A 19,093-nucleotide genomic window follows, 5' to 3' on the forward strand; every position below is an offset into this window, starting at 1 on the left:
ATGATCTCCTGCCTTACTGTGCCAGAGGAGGAATCTCCTGCCTGGCCTGCTGAGGGAGTGTGAGCGATTTCCCTCCTCTCCCTGCCTAGCAAGTGTGAGCGATCTCCTGCCTCACCCTGCTCAGGGTGTGTGACACTATGGGCAATAGATCTATTGTGATCCTGGGATGCATAAATAGGGGAATCTCAAATGGGAGCAGAGAGGTAATTTTATCTCTGTACTTGGCACTGGTGTGACTGCTTCTGGAATCCTGTGTCCAGTTCTGGTGTCCAGAATTAAAGAAGGATGTTGATCAATTGGAGAGGGTTCAGCGAAGAGCCACGAGAATGATTAAAGCATTAAAAAACATGCTTTGTAATGGTAGACTCAAGGAGCTCAATCTGTTTAACAAAGAGAAGGTTAAAGGGTGATGTGGGGAGGTGCACTCACCCCATACTGGAAGGGGAAGTGTTAACTCCCTGCTGTGAGCTGAGGAAGTCATATCCCCACGTCCCTACTGGGCATGCTCCAGGTGCAGCCCTAGTATAAAAGGGAGCAGCTAGGCTCAGTTTGGGCTGACTACCGAGGAGGAAAGATGTTCCTTGCTGGCTCCTGCCCAGGAACAGCTGGAACCCCTGACTGTGGATGCCGGAGGCACCGAGACCAGAGATATGCCCAAGTGCATGCTGACACCCGAGAGGGATCAGAGTCACTGGGAACCGCATGCACGAGAAGCCTGGTGATCTCGACGGCAGCTCCAAGAGACATGGTAGGAAGTGGCCCGGGGGGGACTAGCTATAGTCCTGTGGGAAGTTGGTGTATTTTGGTTGGAGCTCCGCTGACTCAGTGGTGGAGCGCCCTGCCACTGGTAGGGCCCTGGGCTGGGACCAGTGGAGCAGGGTGGGCTTGGGTCCTCCTACCCTGGCTGCCACACACCCCCCCAGCTGGTGGCCCATTGGCACTGACTGCAAGACCTTATCGCCCTGCAGATTAGGGCGACTCTACTGATTCTGGCCACAAGGCCTTACTGCCCTGCGAGTGAGGGCAACTCTGCTGACTCTGGCCATTGGGCCACACAGCCCTGAGACACGGGCAGTCCTATTGGCTCTGGCCTTTGGGCCATCCAGCCCTGAGGGAGAGGGCATCTGTATCAACCTTTACCATTAGGTTTTCTACCCCTGAGGACAAGGGGAGAAGAATTGACTCTGACCACTCAGCCATACCATCCCAGAGGCAATTATATCGACCGTAGCCATTGGACTCATGGCGCTGAGGCAGAGGGCAGCTCAGAGTAGGGGGTGCACTCACCCGCATTCATTGCGGTTCTCTCACCCCGTCACACATGGTGCAGAACGTGGGCACCGATCGAAGCCTCCTGATAGGCTTACGCTAGGAAACCTGACAGAGGGATGGGTTTTCCATGTGTGTGTTGTAGTGCATTAGCACTGGCAGAATATTAGGATTAGAAGTGGAGTCTGATAAAGTCTTGCAGTGGTTACCTGAGAGCCAGCGACCACAAGCAACAGCAGCACCAGGCGCAGCTGTTGCAACCGATTGCTAACTAGCAACAGCTACTGATGAGTGAACAGCCTGTGCAGCCACAGGGCCAGCAGCAAAGGCTAGTTCAGCAGATGGCAATGTTACTCTGGCCTAGGGGGACTTTGACTGTCATCCCGACAGAGTCCAATCCAGGGTCCATGCTGCCTGGCCTCCCACTGCAACTTGCCAAGATGGGGCCTGGGGATGACCCCAAGGCTTTCCCAGTGACTTTTAAAGGGTGACCGTGGCCGCTCAGTGACCTCCAGAACACTGGGCTACCCTTCTAGCCCCATACCTGGGGCCAGCCCAGCTGTCTTACCAAAACTTGGATCACCAGGATGCCTTGGATTATGTCAAGGTGAAGGTGGCCATCCTTGACCAGACTGGTACCAGCAGTGATCCCATCGTGAGCGGTTCCCCACTGGGGCTAGACCGAGGTGCAGGAGCCCAATGCCTCAGAGATTATGCCTGGAGGTGGCTGGAGCCCAACAAGAGGTCTGGAGCCCAGGAGGCAGAGGCTGTAAACCTTGAGCAGTTCACCCAAATCCTCCTGGCAGGAGGGAAGAAAAGGATATAGTGACACCAGCCTGTGACACTTGTGGATGCCGTTGTACTGCTGGAAGCTTACTTAGCAGCCGAAAGTGTAGAGCAATCTCACACGACTGGTGAGTCGGGGGGAAGAGGTAAGCCATTGGGGAAAGTACACACCAGACTAAACCTGGAGGGCCATGACATTCATCTGGGTGCCTGGGCATTACCTCAGACCTGACCCGGAGATTGATGGCCACCCGAGTCTCAACTCGGCAAGAGGAAGACCCCTGAGCAGAGACTGGCTTGGTAAAAGCATACCCATCAGCTGAGGAAGCCCAGGACTGTTCTTGTGTGTGTGGCCAACAGGGATATTTCCTCTGGGATTGTCACTATATGGATAGTAACTGTTTGGGTATCCAGCCCACGCACTTGAAAGAGGACCCCGGGGATGCTCGGAGTCCCTGTGCTTGTAAATAGGACACCCGTGGTGGCGCTGATTGTCTCTGTATGTAGCCAGACCCTTTTCCAGGGTGAACTGATCCCAGATCCTGAGCCGAACAAGACCCAAATACCATTACAATGCATCCACGGAGATGTGCGCTCTTATCCAACTACCTGGGCAACGCTAGACATCCCCCACCGTAGTGCAGCCCTTCAAGTTGGTGTGGCCCCTAAACTGCACTATCCAGTGATCTTGGGGTGGGACTAGCTGTGGTTTTGGAAACTCCTGCAAGGATGCACCCATTACTCGCTAATAGCGGATAATGATGGGACAACACTGAGGGAGCTCCTCAGTCACAGCCTAGAAGACCCTCTCAGCTTGTGAGGATCCCTGATCTTGTCTCTCACTCAGGCAGACACACCCATAGAAGATTCACATGCAGAACTTGAGAGTGATGGTGATTTCATCCGCAAACAACAAGAGGACCTGGCTCTTAGTCGAGCCTGGGAACAGGACACACTTAGGGACCAGGAGGAAGAGGGTATGCCCCAGACCTCTTGGGGCCCTACTTCAAGATGGGACTGCCTCTATATGGTAGTGGAGGAACCCCAGACGTAAGAAATGCTCTGACAGCTGTTGGTTATTTGAAAATTGTACTGGGGCCTCTTACATGTGGCCCACTCAGAGAAAAAACCCTCCAGAGGGTATCATGGAGGTTCTTCTGGCCTGGCATCCATCGAGAGGGTGAAGGGAGTGGCTCATGTGTTGCAGTTGCAGGAACGATTCCTGATGCTGGGGACCTTTGCAAGAGAAAATTTAACACAGGCCCAGAGGACCCAGGCTCAGCAATATAACAGAGGGGCCCACTTACCGAGTTTCAAACCGGGTTCTACTCCTGTTACCTTCGATGGAATCCAAACTCCTGGCTAAGTAGCAAGGTCCCTTCAAGGTCACTCGGCGGGTCAGACCAGTAGATTATGAGATCTAGCTACCAGTGTGATGTCATGCAATGCACATGTATCATGTTAATCTGCTGAAGGCATGGAAAGCTAGGGAGGCCCTCCTTATCAACCCCTATTCCTCCAAACCAGAGCTTGGTCCGCTAGTTGACGGCCCTCTTGAGGCTGGACCGCGCAGCTCTGAGGTGCAGGGGAAGTCCTATTGACTCTGGCCATTGGGCCACACAGCCCTGAGGGATAAAGGATATCAACCCTTACCATCAGGTTTTCTAACCCCTGAGGACAAGGGCAGCCGAATTGACTCTGATCACTAGGCTATACAGTACTGGAGGCAGAGGCAATTGTATTGACTCTAGCCATTTGGCCTCACCGACCTGAGGCAGCTCGGAGGATGGGGTGCACTCACCCCACACTGGACAGGGTTCCCCCGCCCCGTCACAGGTGATTTGATCAGCCTATAAGTCCCTACATAGGGAACAAACAGTCTAGCTGAGAAGGGTATAGTACAATCCAGTGGCTGGAAGATGAAGCTGGACAAATTCAGACTGGAAATAAAGCATACATTTGTACCAGTGACAGTAATTAAGCATTGGAACAATTTTCCAAGGGTTGTGGTGGATTCTCCATTGCTGGCAATTTTTTAATCAAGATTGGATGTTTTTCTAAACCATCTGCTCTAGGAATTGTTTCTGGACAGTTCTCTGGCCTGTGTTATACCGGAGGTGAGAATAGATGATCACGGTGGTCCCTTCTGGCTTTAGAACCTACAAAACTGTGACACCAGTTCCAACAGATGATTCCCTAACAAAGTAGGATCAAGGGGTCCAGCACATCCCAGTGCTGCTCCCTTTTCTCGAGAATCTTCCACCCCAATGTGATCACTGGGATTCGGTGTTCCCAAGGATTTGACTCTGTGGCCCCTGTCAAAGTCCCTCTTCTGCTAAGTTTTCTATTCATCTTCCTTCTCCTGAACTTTCTGGAACTCAGACCAGCAACGGTCTAGTTGCATACATTTTGGGGTCATTCTGATAGTTGGCTGACCCTCAGCCCTACCATGAGCCTGTCTCTGATACATTCTTCACTCACCTCCCAATAGCCACAGTGTTCGACTAGGTGCTCCTGGGCTCTTATAACTCATTCGCTGGCTCCCCCTTCTCTGGCTTACATAAGTGAAATTGTTCCTGCTCAGACACCACCATGCAGCGTGGCATGAAATGCTCATCCAGTTCTTCTTTCACTGTCTTGAACGGTTTCATCTGAGCAGCTGTGAGGCTTCTGGGAGGGACAACGACTCTGCTGCAGGCCCATTGTACAGTGCACGGCACTCCCTTGTTTCTCCTCTGATTGCTGAGCTCAGAAAGACTTACACCTGAGGCAACTTCTGCAATCTGCCTACCCAGAGTGGCCAACCCGCAGGGTGCTGTCAATCACATTCTGCAGGGGTGGAGTTTGGAAACAGCTGGGTCAGATGGAGCTGTTTCTGCTGTTTTTACCAGACTGTAGACCCTTCCCCTCTTTCTGTGCTGCCTTTGTGTAGCCTAGGGTGATGTGGTCCAGTAAGGAAGCATTTGTTGACAGATGTTGCTCTGGGTCTCATTTAGGGTTGCCAACAGTCCCATATTACAAGGGATGTCGCTTATTTAAACAGAAAATTGCCTGTGCCGTACTGAGTCAGCATGGGACACCTTTTATCCTGTATTCCAACAGCAGGGGCCAGTACTCACAGGTGCATCTTTCCACTCCCCTCCCGACCCTTCAGTGCTTCTCAGAGAAAGCAGATATGGCTGCGCTCAGGGTCGGGAGGGGAGTAGAAAGATGCGCCTGTGAATACTGGGCCCCTGCTGGACAGGGCCCCTGCTGACTCCAGCCCTTGAGCACGGCCCCGGTGCAGGCTCCGTCTAAGAGGGCGAGTGAACGGGGCTGGGTCCCTGGAGCTGTGCTGAAGGGCCATGGTCAGGAAGGGGCTCTATCTGGCAGGGGGGGTCAGTACTCCCAGGGTGTAGCCCCCCTGCTCGCAGAGTCTTGCCAACGTCCCCCGTAGGGTTCACAGCCCTGCAGCAGGCAAAGACCAGCAACTGCAGCCTCCAACTCGGCACCTGGCTCCCACGCAGAACCTGAAGAGGAGTTGCAGCAGCTGCTGACCCAGCACCTGAGGCCCTGGGATCTCTCCAGCTCCAGATGCTGCAGAGAGACAAGCCCTAGGAAGTCGGGGGTGGGGGAAGGGACTTGCCACTAGGGGTTCAAGTCAAGACTGGGGACATCTGAGGTCTGGCCTGTATTTTTAAATACAATGTTGGCAACCCTCATCTTAGCTTCTGCATCCCTTACTCACCCACCCTCATTCCCTGCTGCAGCCTGGACTCACCACAGCCCGTCTCTTTGGGCCCTCTGTGCATTTAGGCCTCTTCTCCATCTGCTCGGCTGTTAGCTCTGCAACTTTTGGCTGTTCTGGCCTTGCTGGAGAGCCAACTGGTGTGTTTTCCTTTCCCCCTTTCTGAGGGGGTGCACTGTGATCTCTTGGGCTTTTCTTCGATCCCACCCCTCATACCCTGTAGAGATGACAGATACCCAGGGCTGCCTTCAGTTCCTGTTTACACACAGAGACTCTTACCTATTTGCTCTGTGCCCCTAGTGATCGCTCTGAATGATCCCAACTAACCCTGCAATCCCCACCAGCCCCAGCATAACTGTACTGAAGTGTACTGGCCATAGATTATATACACTGATACTTTAGGTTCCCTTATCAACTGTCTGCATCTCCTTACTGCTAATTTATAGCCTTCGCTTTCAGCTTCCCTCATTTTGTTTGTTAGATATTGTTTTTAATTACTAATCATCATTATTTGTTGCTGCATTACTTCCCTTCTTAACCAAGATATTTTTTTAACCAACTAATCCATCTTCTGTGATTGTGGAGTTGACAGCTGGGGCTGGGGGGGGTGGGGGGTTGCAGTGTTAGTTGGGATCATTCAGAGCAATCACTAGGGCATCCTAAACATTTTCCAATTATCATTCACAGTTTGGATTTAAACCTTTCTTCTCAATCAATTTTGCTCATAATTGTTTTCAGCTTTGGGAAACTGGCCCACCAGCCCTCCCTGTCCCAGCTTCACCAGAACGGGCCTCTAGAAGGAGCCAGCCCTTTTCATCTGCCCTGCTGGGCCCTGATCTCTCTCTGCTCCCCATGCTTCCAGGTGCTGAGGGACCAACTCTCACTGATTCTGCCTGCAGCTGATCGTGGGAGACCTCTCAAGGCATCCCCTGGCAATCTGAACTTGCTGCTCTTCCCTTCCAGCAGGGCAGCCTGTCAGGGCAGGGTGTGCCAAAGTGGTGGGGTGTCCAGCAGAGGGCAGCAAACATCTAGTACACCCCATCACCACTGTCAGGGCAGTTTTGTGTTTGCACATAGCCAGTGTAATCAGGTCTGGATCACTTGCACCTCTGCACCTTCCCATTTGTAATTCTGTGATAAATTCTCCTTTGTCCATCAGTCTCCTGTAGGGCCAGCCCGAGTCAGGGGCCATACTTCTTGTGTTAGAAAATTATCACTGATCATTCTTAGAAACTCCAGGGATGTTTTTCTCGTGGCAGCACAAGATCCCTGCAGGCTCCCATACACTGATTCCCCAGAGCAACACAGAGTGTCTTTCAACACATTGCAGCAGGCGTTCAAAGTGCTGTTCACCCTAGTCTTTGATTTGTGGGGCGTTGCAGATCCCAGTGGTACCCCCTCTTGCCATGTCTCAATGGGAACAGTGTTCCCTATGCTTTCCATGTCCAGCACTGTTGAGTGCTCACTAACTGTAAAGCAAGTCAGGGTGCCACCCCCCACTGCCATGTGCCCCCTCTGCTCTTCCTAAATGAGGAGTGTTGCCCATTTGTTGCATTATCCATAGTCGGGCCTTGACAGGTGTTTCTGGGCAGAGGAGAAATTGATTACACAAGTCAAGTGTTTCTTTTGTGCAGTCTGGTTTATTTACAAAGTCCTGTTTCCCTGAACACAGTAAAAAACAAAAAGCAGATGGCATTTTCCTTGCTCTCAATTTCCAGAGTCTGCCTCTCCAGCCAGTCCTGTGTCTCAAGACACTACGTTCCCTGTGTCACTACAGATCAGATGCACAGGAACCTCCCTAAGTCTTTATTCCCTTGGGTGTTTGCAGGCTCAGGCATTTCAGAAGTGGCTTCACTCCGACTGGTGAACGGCCCGAGTCGCTGCGCTGGGAGAGTGGAGGTGCTTCATAACCAGCAGTGGGGAACAGTGTGTGATGACACCTGGGGCTTGTCCGAGGCTGAAGTCGTGTGCAGGCAGCTGGGCTGTGGGACAGCATTATCAGCACCACATGGGGCTCACTTTGGGCAAGGATCTGACCGTGTGTGGCTGGATGAGGTTCAGTGCACAGGGACAGAAGCTGCCCTCACCGAATGCAAGGCTAAGCCTTGGGGAGAGCATGGCTGTAACCCTGGAGAAGATGCCAGTGTTGTGTGCTCAGGTAACAGAAAGGGTGGTAGGAGCCTGTGCTGCTGATAGTGGGGTGGGGGCTCTGAAGAGGGTGCTAACCCCTGAGAGTCAGCCTAGGTGTGGTGGTGTATGTGTGTTTTGGGGTTTGTGTGTGATTGTCTCTGTACCTGTTTGTGACAGCATCTGTGTGTGTGTGTATGAAAGGGTGTGCACAGGACAGTCTATGAATACTTGCATACATGTGTGGCAGTTAGGGTTGCCAACCCTCCCAGACTGCCCTGGAGTCTCCCGGAATTGGCCTTGATCTCTCAGAGGCTACTGAAACCAATCCAGGAGATTTTAGGAGCTAAAGTCCAGCAGCGCAACAGGGCTAAGGCAGGCTCCCTACCTGCCCTGGCTCTGCATGGCTCCCAGAAGCAAGCACCACGTCCCTCTGACTCCTAGGCACAGGGGTGGCCAGGCAGTCTCTATGCGCTGCCTGATCCTGAGTGCTGACTCCGCAGCTCCCATTGGCTGCAGCTCCCATCCCCCTTCTGCACCCCAACTGCCTGCCCCAGCCCTAAGCCCCCTCCCGCACCCAAACTCCCTCCCAAAGCCTGCACCCCACACCTCCTCCTGCACCCTAACTGCCTGCCCCAACCAGATGAAAGTGGGTGGGGGATAGCGAGCGACAGAGGAAGGGAGAATGGAGTGAGTGGGGGCAGAACCTCAGAGAAGGGGGCAGGGCAAGAGTGTTTGGGTTTGTGCGATTAGACAGTTGGCAACCCTAATGGCAGTATGTGTGTATTTGAGGCAATGTGTGTGTGCATAAGGATGTATGGGAGTTGTGCATGGGACTCTGTGTATGCATCTGCTTGTGTAGCAGCATGTGTATGGCTGTGCAGTATGTATGTGTATTTGTGGCAATGTGTGTATGGGTGAACAGGGCCATATAGCAGTTGTGCATGGGATTGTATGTGTGTCTGCTTGTGTGGCATTGCGTGTGGGGGGATGCAGTGTGTGTGTGTGTCTGTGAGTGCGTGTGCGCACACACAGGTGGGGTGAAATAGAAATGCTCCTCTCTGCTCTGTGCAGACACCCCCCCCATCCGCGTGCGGTGCCGGGTATTCGGGCGTCTGGCAGCAGGGAACAGCCTCTTGTGCCCTGTGCTTTGTGTTTCAGATCAGGGCCAGCTGAGGCTGCGGCTGACAAGTGGCCCAAGCTCCTGCTCCGGGCGAGTGGAGGTGCTGATTAACGACACCTGGGGTGCCGTGTGTGATGCCGGCTGGGGCCTGCCGGAGGCGGGGGTGGTGTGCAAGCAGCTGGGCTGCGGCACGGCGCTGTCGGCCCCGGGCGTTGCTCAGTTCGGTCACGGGGCCGGCGACGTCTGGCTGGAGGGCGTGAGCTGCTTGGGCCAGGAGTCTCTCATCACTGAGTGCCAGCTGAGCCGGCTGGGTCCCGGGCTGTGTGGCCGTGGCTCCGAGGCCAGCGTGGTGTGTGCTGGGCAGGCCGGTGAGTGACCAGCGCTGTGCGCCGTAGCCATGCCCATGTTCCTGCAGACATGGGGTGAGCAGGAGTGACACCCTGGCCGTGCCAGGGGGTGGCCGGGCTCCAGGGGGGCAGCGCCAGGGCTCCTGCTCACCACACCAAGGATACTGGCTGTCCCAGCGGTTCCGACAGCCCTGCTCAGCCTGGGGCACCGCTCCTGGGTCTCTGAGCAGCCTCCTTTGCCACGGGGCTCCCTCTCCTGCCAGCCCTGGCTCTCGTGCTGGAGGCTGCAACCCCTGCAGGCAAACCCAGAGCACAGATCTGCGGGGCAGAGAGCCTGTGGGGTCTGGGAGAGGAGACTAAGGGACAGGGCCTGTGGGAGCAGCTGGGAAGAGGCCTCTGGGAGCTAGTGCCCCCAACCCTCTCTCTAACACATCCCCCTCCCCCAGACTCCTTGGGCTGGGAGTGTTCCCTGGGGGCAGCCCAGCCCTGAGCCCCTTCCCGCACCCAAACTCCCTCCCAGAGCCCATACCCCCTCCCGCACCAACCCCCTGCCTCAGCCCGGTGAAAGTGAGTGAGGGTGGGGGAGAGCAAGCAACGGAGGGAGGGGGGAATGGAGTAAGAAGGGGTGAGGCCTTGGGGAAGGGGCAGGGGCGGGGCAAGGGTGTTTAGGTTTGTGTGGTTGACAACCCCTTAGCCATCCCCCGCGCAGGGCCCTGCACTGCCCCACACTTCGCCCTCCTCCTCAGGGCCTGTGGCAGAGGGCATGGGCTTGGCAACCAAGGTTCTGAGGGCAAGAAACTCAATCCCAGGTTGGGCTGTGGGGTGGGGCAGGGAGGTGGCCTCAGGATGGGGGCTGTGGAGGGCAGAACAGAATCAGCTCCATAGGGACTGTGGGGCGGGGGAGGGAGTCAGCCGTGGGGGGGGGGGGGCTGTGGGGTAGGGACAGTAGGGCCATGGGGGGTTATAGGCGAGGGGATGGAGTCAGCCTTGGCAGGGGGCTGTGGGAGGGGAGAGTCAGTCTCAGGGGCTGTGGGGCAGAGGCAGGGATCAGCCCCATGGTTGTGGCAGGTCCGTGGAGGGGGGCACAGCTCACTGCCTGGCTCTCTCCCCAGGCTCTGGGCTGCTCTGGTCCGTGCTCCTCGGCCTGGGTGCTGTCGTGGTGCTGATCTGCGGGGCCCTGCTCTGCTGGAGGAGGTGTCGGGGCAGAGCTGCTAGGAACCCCCTGGGTAAGAGGCCTGGACCCCGAGCACAGCGCTGCAAGGAAGCGGGGCTAGGATGAGGGTTGCCATCCTAACCCAGGAGTACAGCACCAGCTGGAACCCAGTGCCCTGTCCATGCCCTGTGCTGCCTCCCTGCATGGGGACCTGCTGCTCTCACAGCTACTGGGGACCCTGCTCTGACTGCCACACACAGGCCCACGGTCCCAGCCTGCAGGTGCCCCATCCCTACAGCCCTGCCCTGGCAGTGGGGTTGGGTTGCCAGGCATCCAGTTTTCAACCAGAACACCTGTTCAAAAAATGACCAGGGCAGCTCCGGTCAGTGGCTCAGCAGGGGCCTGGGGCTGTGGCAGTCTCCGCACGCTGCCTCCTCCCCAAGTGCTTGCTCCACAGCGCCCATTGGACGGGAACTGCAACCATGGGAGCTGTGGGGGCAGTGCCTGCAGACATGAAGACAGTGCATAGACCCTCCCTGGTCGCTCATGCACCTAGGGGCCACAAGGACCTGGTGGCTGCTTCCTGGGAGCCGCAGTAAGCGGCGCCAGGACCTCGCACCTCTAACCCCCTCCTGGACCCCCACCCCCTGCTCCAGCCTGGAGTCCCCTCACTCAAACTCCCTCCTGGAGCCCATATCACCCACACCCCCCGCCCCATACATCCCAACCTCCTGCCCCAGCCCCCTCCTGCTCTCCAAACCCCTCATCCCCATCCCTGCCCCAGAGCCCACAGTCCCAGCTGGAGCCCACACCCCCTTCTGCACCCCAACCCCCTGCTCCAGCCAAGTGAAAGTGCGTGAGGGTGGGGGAGAGTGAGCAATGGAGGGAGGGGGCATGAAGCGAGTGGGGGTGGGGCCTTGGAGAAGGGGAGGGGCAGGGGTGTTCAGCTTTGTGCGATTCAAAAGTTGGCAACCCTACGGTGAGATTCTATTTAAAAGGCGCCCTGGCACCTGGGTGAGGTGGTGCCAGGGGCAAAGGTCATTGGCCCAGGTGCTTCATCCTGTCCTCTTGCTTGCAGGTCATGTGCATCTGGAGGAGCTGGGGGCTCCAGATACCCCACCCCAGACCCAGGAAGTGGCAAATCCAGAAACCCCCGAGGAGCCCGATAACGAGATGACCTGGCTGGTGAGGGAAGACATGGTGCTGTGAGAGCCGCATGCAAGCCAGGCTGAGCTGGGCTCAGCCTGCAGTGAGAGACGGGCCAGTGGGATCCTGCACAGAGCAGTCCCAGGGCTGCCAGCTGCCTGGGTTGTGGGGACGCTGATGGGGCTCCTCTGGGGGCTGGGGCTGGGAGTCTCCACTCCCCCTGTGGAGCCCCTGGCTCCATTGTCCCCTGCAGATCACCTGGAAGATCCCCTGCTCCACCCCACCCCCAGCTTTCCCTGGTGTAGCTCCAAGCAGCTCCCATGCCCATCCCTGAGTAGCCTGTGCCCAGTCATGCAGACAGCATGTGGTGCGCCATGCAGAACCATTGTCAGGTGCACAGGACAGCCGGTTCCATCCCCACGCAATGACCATCCCAACATTTAAATGAGCTATGGGGAGAGACTGACTACAGGTGTCTGCCTGTGCCCGATGCGCCAGACCCTGGTAAAGCCTGGTGTTCTTGTCTGTCTGCACCCAATGCCCCCTGAACTCAGGGCACCAGGCCCCATCTGTCTGTCTGTGCCAAATACACCCTGAGCTCAGGGCACCAGGCCATGTCTGTCTGTGCAGCAGCCAGCCTGGGCCCCCAGTAAATGATGATTACAGTTTCTAGTGTGTAGATAAGGTGCAGAACTGAGTGCAGCTGCAGGATGGTGCCTTGCTTAATGGAAAGGAATGGGTTAGGTTACAGATACAGAGAGCTTCCCTCTAACCTTCCCAAATTCACTCCCCGCTCTGTCCTGGCCCCTCAGTCCTTTCCCGTCCCCTCCTTGTGCTGTATAAACACCCTGCAGTAATACTACACAGTTGCATCCAGACACAAGCCCCATTGCACATTTCACAGGGGATGATGTTTGGGAACAACCACATTATTCCCCCTTCTCTTTGTGTGAGTAGCATGTTGACAGCTGAAACCTTTCTGATTTCTTGTAATTCCCAAAAGCTTCCACAAGGTGTCAATGGCTCCCCACTCCTCAAAATGCCCCACTCTCACCCTTTCTGTAGTAGGATGACCATACGCCCTGTTTTGGCAGGGACAGTCCCCTTTTTCAGCTCTGTTCTGGCCATCCCTACTTTTTCACTAAAACTGGACATTTGCCCTGATTTGTGAAGGCAGCGCTGCCTTCACAAAGAGCTGCCCCCCTGGGCAGCAGTCCCTGCTCTCCACTGGACACTACAGGCAGTTATTATGGCTAGGTCAACCTAGGACAGCTCTTCACTGCTTGCATTACAGGATAGTGAGGAGTTTACGTAAAAGGATTGAACCTCAGCGATGTATAATCCCTTCCCAAGGAGCCTGGTGTTCTGGTAAAATGAGTGTGCTGCACACATTAAAATGGTGCACTCCTCCCTGAGCTCAGTGACTGCAGTCGTGACTGGTCTTTGGGTAGGACGCACGAAGAGTAGGGTGACAGAGTGGAGAGCAGAGAGCTGTGGCTACTGCCAGGGGGATCAACTCTGAAAGCAGCGATGCCCACCAGCAGCAGCAGAGAAATTTGCTGCTGTCAGGCGGTGCTAATTTCAGACCAGGCCCCCAGGGAAGCATCCCCACCTGCTGGCTGCAGGGCAGAGCAGAGAAGTAAGGGTGACATGGTATTGCCACCCTTACTTCTGCACTGCCTCAGAGTCTGAGCCTTCCTTACTCTGAGGCTCACTACAGAATGCTTTGAGCAACTTAACCGGAGGCTGTATAGAAGCACTAAATTAATTTTCTTATCAGCTCAGTGCAAGGTCAGCCCCAAGAAAGTAGGAACTGATGGGCACAGATCATGGCTACATGGATTGTCAGCATCCGCAGGGTTGAAGGGTGCCGCACGCAGGCCATCCGATGGGGGTTAGTGGCAGTGCTCCAATTCGTAAACGCTGATTTTTACTGGTTGGGTGAGTTGCAGCCGCAGGCTGAAAGCAGCGAGATGGTCTCTTCCCAGCTCCAGTGTTTGCCTCGCTTGGGAGCCGGAGTGTTGAGACAGTGTGAAATAGGAAGGGCTTTTAATTGCACATTTTGTGGTAGCTAAGAGTCCCCCTGAGACAAACAGGCTGCCTGCCGTATAGGCAGAGTGCTGTGTTCAGCTGTTGGGCTGGGCTAGTGTTCTGAGAGAGCCCTGTAAAGGAACACTTGCAAATCAATTCTACCCTGGTGTTTCAGTAGCAGATCTACCAGGCCATGGAGATCTCTGGTGTAAACCCTTTGACTTGGAGATTAACTTGGCCCATAGCAAGAAATTGGTTCAGCAAAACAGGGGCTAGCAGGAGCTGGGTCCCAGCCAGAGGCAGACTGACATTAGGGGCAGCGAGTTATATACACTCGTGGTGCCTGGGCTCCAGAAATATATAGGGCCTGGCTCCACCAACGTTTGGGGCCAGGTCTCTCCCCCAGCCCTGCCAACCGCCCTTCTGCACCTCCCCCAAATGTCCCCCAGCCCCCACTTGCTGCCCCCGCGCACCTGCCCCAGCCCCTGAGCCTGCAGCTCACACAGACTCTGCTCTGCGGGCTCCCCGCATCAACTGCTGCTGCCACCTTTCATTAATGGCAGGGCAGGCTGCCCTTACCCTGCCCTTCCGCCCTAGCCTTGAGCCTCTCCAATGTCCCAAACCCCTCAACGTCAGCCCCAGACAGAGCCCTCATCCCCCCCACACCCTAATCCTCTGCCCCAGCCCTGAGCCTCTCCCATACCCCAAACCTCTCATCCTCGGCCCCACAGCCCTCACCCCTGAACCTGCTCCTATCCCCAAACTCCCTCCCAGAGCCTGCACCCCTCCCCCTTCCCACACACCTCCTCCGTCCCCCAAATGCCATCCCAGAGCCTGTACCCCCTCCACCCCCAAACACTGTCCCAGACCCTGCACCCCTCAGCCCCTCCTGCACCCCCACCCCCAGCCCGGAGCCTACACCCAGCACCCAAACTCCAGCCAAGGGCCTGCAGCCCTCCTGCACCCTAATCCCCAGCCCAGGGCCTGCACCCCAGACCTCCTCCCCCCCACCCAAACTCCCTCCCAGAGCCTTAGGCAGGTGGGGGGTGGAGTGGGGGCGGGGGGAGACACAGGTTCTGGGCACCACCAAAATTTCTACAAACCTGCCACCCGTCTGACATCATGTATCCAAAACATCCCTACAAGGAGCACACACAGTTCATTCACACATATGATCTCCTTTGTCAAGGGCTGGTTGTGTTACAAGTAAGGGTGGCAATACCACCATGCTACTCTTACTTCTGTGCTGCTGCTGGGGGGGCACTGTCTTCAGAGCCAGGCATGCCAGCAAGCAGCTGATGCTCTCCATTGCCCAGCTGTGAAGGCAGTGCTGCCACCAGTCACATGATGTTGCCAGGTGATGCTTTTATTCTTTTTGCGGGTGGGATGGGGGGGAAGGACTTGTGCATACCTGTGTCCTTAGAAGAATCAATAGTTTGTGTGTGGTCATTTTTTGCTATAAAAATGTCTAGGAAACATCTGTGCAATTGTAATGAAGACCTCCAAAAACAGTTCAAGTTTTTAAAAAAAGACAGGTTTCAGAGACACTTCAACATTAGACAACAGCAAAGTTGTATGTGAAACATGAAGAGCACGTCTCCATTGCTAACGGTGGTCAAAATGACATTACCCAGCACTTTCAAAGCAAGAAACACACTTATGCTGGTAAAAGTAAGTGTTTAACACCAAGTGTTTCAGGATTTTTTCTGAGGCAAGACACAGAAACTAAAAGTTTTGGCCAGTGAGGGAGTGTTTGCTTACCACTCAGTGCAGCACGGACACAGTTTCCTTTCTAGGGGCTGGTTTCAGAGTAGCAGCTGTGTTAGTCTGTATCCACAAAAAGAAAAGGAGGACTTGTGGCACCTTAGAGACTAACCAATTTATTTGAGCATAAGCTTTCGTGAGCTACAGCTTCATCATTCAAGCTTATGCTCAAATAAATTGGTCAGTCTCTAAGGTGCCACAGGTACTCCTTTTCTTTTTTTCTAGTGACTGTACATCACAGTTAATTAGGAAACTATGCTAATCTAAGGGCATGACGACACTTGCAGATGTAGAGGGCTGGGAGTTAAACCAGCCTTCGGAGACCACAGCAGGGAAAACGCTGCCGAGCGTTTACACTCTCAGCTGGAAGCGCACTGGCATGGCCACATTAGCAGCTCTTGCAACGCCACAAAGAGCAATGCATTGCGGTAGCTATCCCAGCGTTCAAGTGGCTGCAACATGCTTTTCAAAATGTGGAGGGTGGGGTGGAGTGTGTATGTGGAGGGAGAGAGAGTGGGTTTTTGGGGTGCTGAGTGCATCAGCGTGCTGTCTTGTAAGTTCAGACCCCCCTCCCCCCGCCTCTCTCACAGCAAGCAACATTCCACACTAACAGTTGCTTTGTCCCGGGGCAGATAAGCAGCCGGCTGTCAGAAACGGAGCTTTGAAAGGGGATAGCCGCATTCCTCCAGCCGACTCCAAAACACTGACTAAAGTAGTCACTTGACTTAAGGGGATTATGGGGTGTTTCGGGAAGCCGATCGCAGCGCAGTAATGCAACACCTCGTCCACGCGGACGCTGGGGCATTTCAGCCAAGGCACAACCAGCGTTATGCTTCTTGGGGAGGTGGATTACCAGGAGCGCTCCAGCTGCAGAGTCCAGGCGCTCTAAGTGCCTTGCCAGTGTGGACGGGTTGGGAGTTAGGGCACCTGGGGCTGCTTTAATGCACTCTAACTTGCAAGTGTAGCCAAGCCCTAAGTTTTCATCTGCTTGTACAAAATCTGAGGCAATCGTTTGCAACGTCTTAGCCCCTTTATCCATTGAAAACGTGCAGCTTGAGTTGGACAAGCGTTCCTTTGTTACTCTTGCCCACTCCTGTTCTACATGCTTCCCAAGATACACAAACAGGGGAACTCAGGCAGACCCATCATAGCTGGCTATGGCACTCTTACTGAAGGAATATCGGGATTCATAGAAACCATCCTTAAAGTGCTCACCACACAAAATAAATGTAAGAGCAGTAGGACAATGGAACAGACGCCTAGGAAGGTTGTGGAAGCTCCTTCACTGGAGGTTTTCAGAAGGATGCTGGAGCCATCTGGCTGCATGGGCGATGGGTAGAGCCCCCCCTTTGGGGAGGCTAGCCCCGGCTCTGCCATTTCCACCCCACTCCCATGGCTGGAGCCCCAAGACCTCCTCCCCACCCCACAGCAAGCGTAGTGCAAAAAACTGCTACCTGTAGGAATTTGCTACATCTGATAGCATTTTTTTTACAATCCCTTACATATGAGTAACTGCTACAGGTAGCAAATTCCTAGAGCTAGCAGTTTCTCGCACTACACGGGGACCCCCAGACCGCTCCCCCGGAGGAGCCCTGAGACACCCCTCTCGGCCAGAGGAGTCCCCCCAGCTCTGGAGGAGCCTAGGGCCAGCCAAAGCCCCGATCCCCTCTGTGACATTCTATACCTTGGGGGACCATCCTGGAACCCCCATATTCATATAATCGTGATCTTACATATAAAGCATGTCTTGTAAGGTATCAGGGGAAAGGTTATGACCTGCTGAGAGCCATTTCTTTATCCATATATGTATATCATTAATACATATGAAGTTAAGAGAATTGTGTTGTATGATTGTCACTAAAACATGCTGTAAGTTCAGGAATCCGCCAGATATTAGCTCCCCGGAGGCAACAAGGAAAGTAACCAACGCCTGGGCAGGTGTCAAACAACCATCAACAGCCACTGTCCAGCAAGGGAGCTGCAATTCAATGACTCACCTGCATAACGCCACACCAGGGGAATTGCTCAACTTTACCTGGGGACTCAGCAATGCCCCAGACATTCCTGGACTTGTGTTTTCCAAGCACATGGACTGAGGGCATAAAACAGACACAGAAGCCATGTTCTGGGCCCTTCTCCTGCCCCCACCTATGCTGCAAGCACCTAAGACACTGAGAAGAAAACAAGACTCCAACAGAGGAGATTGGCCCAGATTTAAGGAACAAACCTGTATATTAAGGACTGCAGTATCCAGTGGGGTGAGAAAAACTGCTTAATCTAGATGTTGTCCAGTCTAATAGGGTTGAGAGTTTAGACTGTGTACTTATATTTTATTTCCTTTGGTAACTAACTCTGACTTTTTGCCTACCACTTAATATCACTTAAAATCCATCGTTTATAGTCAATAAATTCGTTTAATTGTTTATCTTTACCAGTGAGTTTGTATGAAGCGTGGGGTAAATCTGCTCAGGTTTAACAAAGGCTGGTGTATGTACACTTTCCATTATTGAAGTGGTGAACCAATTAATAAATTTGCACTGCCCATCTTGAACAGTGCAAAATGGTATATTCTTGAGGTACAGTGCCAGGAGCTGGGGGGATTGGGCTGGTGCCTTTCTCTGTGTGATTCATGAGTGGCTCTGGGAGCATTCATGCAATCTAGCTGGGTGTGGGGGTTCCACATACGGTTGTGCTGAGTGATCACAGCGCCTGGAGGGGTTTGCTACTGGTCACTAGCAAGACACTGTGAGAGACAGCCCAGGCTGGAGAGAGTTAAGAGGGCACAGCAGTCCCACAGGCCCAGGCTGCACCCCAGGAGGGGATCCCATCACCTCCCAACCTGCTCAGAGGAGTCCAGGGTCAGCTGCAGCCACATCGTGCTGTGCCTTCCCTCCCCAGACCCCGAAGAAAAGCACCTCCCAGACTTTCCTCCAGAAGAAGCTTTTGATGAGCCTCATGCAGGTTCTGGGGTGGCTGAGGAGGTGGTATGTGCTGAAGCTGAATAGCACATACCGCCTCCTCAGCCACCCTGGAACCTGCATGGGGCATAATAAATCAAAAACTTCCCCCCCAAAACCCAGCAACTGGGGGTTTGGCGGCCGCAGCAGCACCAGGGAATGTTATTATTATATTATACCCACCACCCATGGCTGGCCGTCTTTCTGATTCCCTTAGTAACATTACTACAGAATTCCTCAATATCTTCACTGATGCATTGCTCATTCACATATTCCTCACTTTTGCTTCTAAAGAATTTCCAAATTGCCTATTTAGTGGGGATATTATCCTTGCCTTCAGTATTTCCTTGATCTATAGTTAATGTCAGGAAGTGGTCACTACCCAGTCCTTCCTCTCTGTACATTTCCCTGCTGCATTCACTTGCTATGGTGCTAGAAGTTCTTCCCAGTTCAAGACATGAGAAATTTCTGTCTGCCGTATTGAACCTGGTAGGTACTCCATCATTTAATGTCACAAAATTATTCTCTTCAAGGAATTTCTGTAAATATTTTCCACTGTTATCCTTTTCCTCACTTCCCCACAATCTGCTGTGACTACTCAGATCAGCACACATAATGAAAGGGCATGTGATATCTGCAATCAATTCTTTCAGGTCCATAGCC

The 19,093-nt window shown here is 54.1% G+C and overlaps 1 protein-coding gene across 1 annotated transcript in view; it reads left to right on the forward strand.

The window, feature by feature from the left end:
- Positions 1-17,896, forward strand: part of LOC144279295 (scavenger receptor cysteine-rich domain-containing protein DMBT1-like) — a 52,529-nt gene extending 34,633 nt beyond the window's left edge. The window contains exons 12-15 of the mRNA XM_077840776.1: positions 7,611-7,940; positions 9,071-9,400; positions 10,492-10,605; positions 11,611-17,896. Of these exons, the coding sequence (XP_077696902.1) occupies positions 7,611-7,940; positions 9,071-9,400; positions 10,492-10,605; positions 11,611-11,741 (905 nt within the window). The 3' untranslated portion in view covers positions 11,742-17,896. The remainder of the gene's footprint in view (positions 1-7,610; positions 7,941-9,070; positions 9,401-10,491; positions 10,606-11,610) is intronic.
- The last annotated feature ends 1,197 nt before the right edge of the window (positions 17,897-19,093 follow it).

Source organism: Eretmochelys imbricata, chromosome 23, assembly GCF_965152235.1.
Source record: "Eretmochelys imbricata isolate rEreImb1 chromosome 23, rEreImb1.hap1, whole genome shotgun sequence".
In the NCBI taxonomy this organism is placed as follows: domain Eukaryota; kingdom Metazoa; phylum Chordata; order Testudines; family Cheloniidae; genus Eretmochelys; species Eretmochelys imbricata.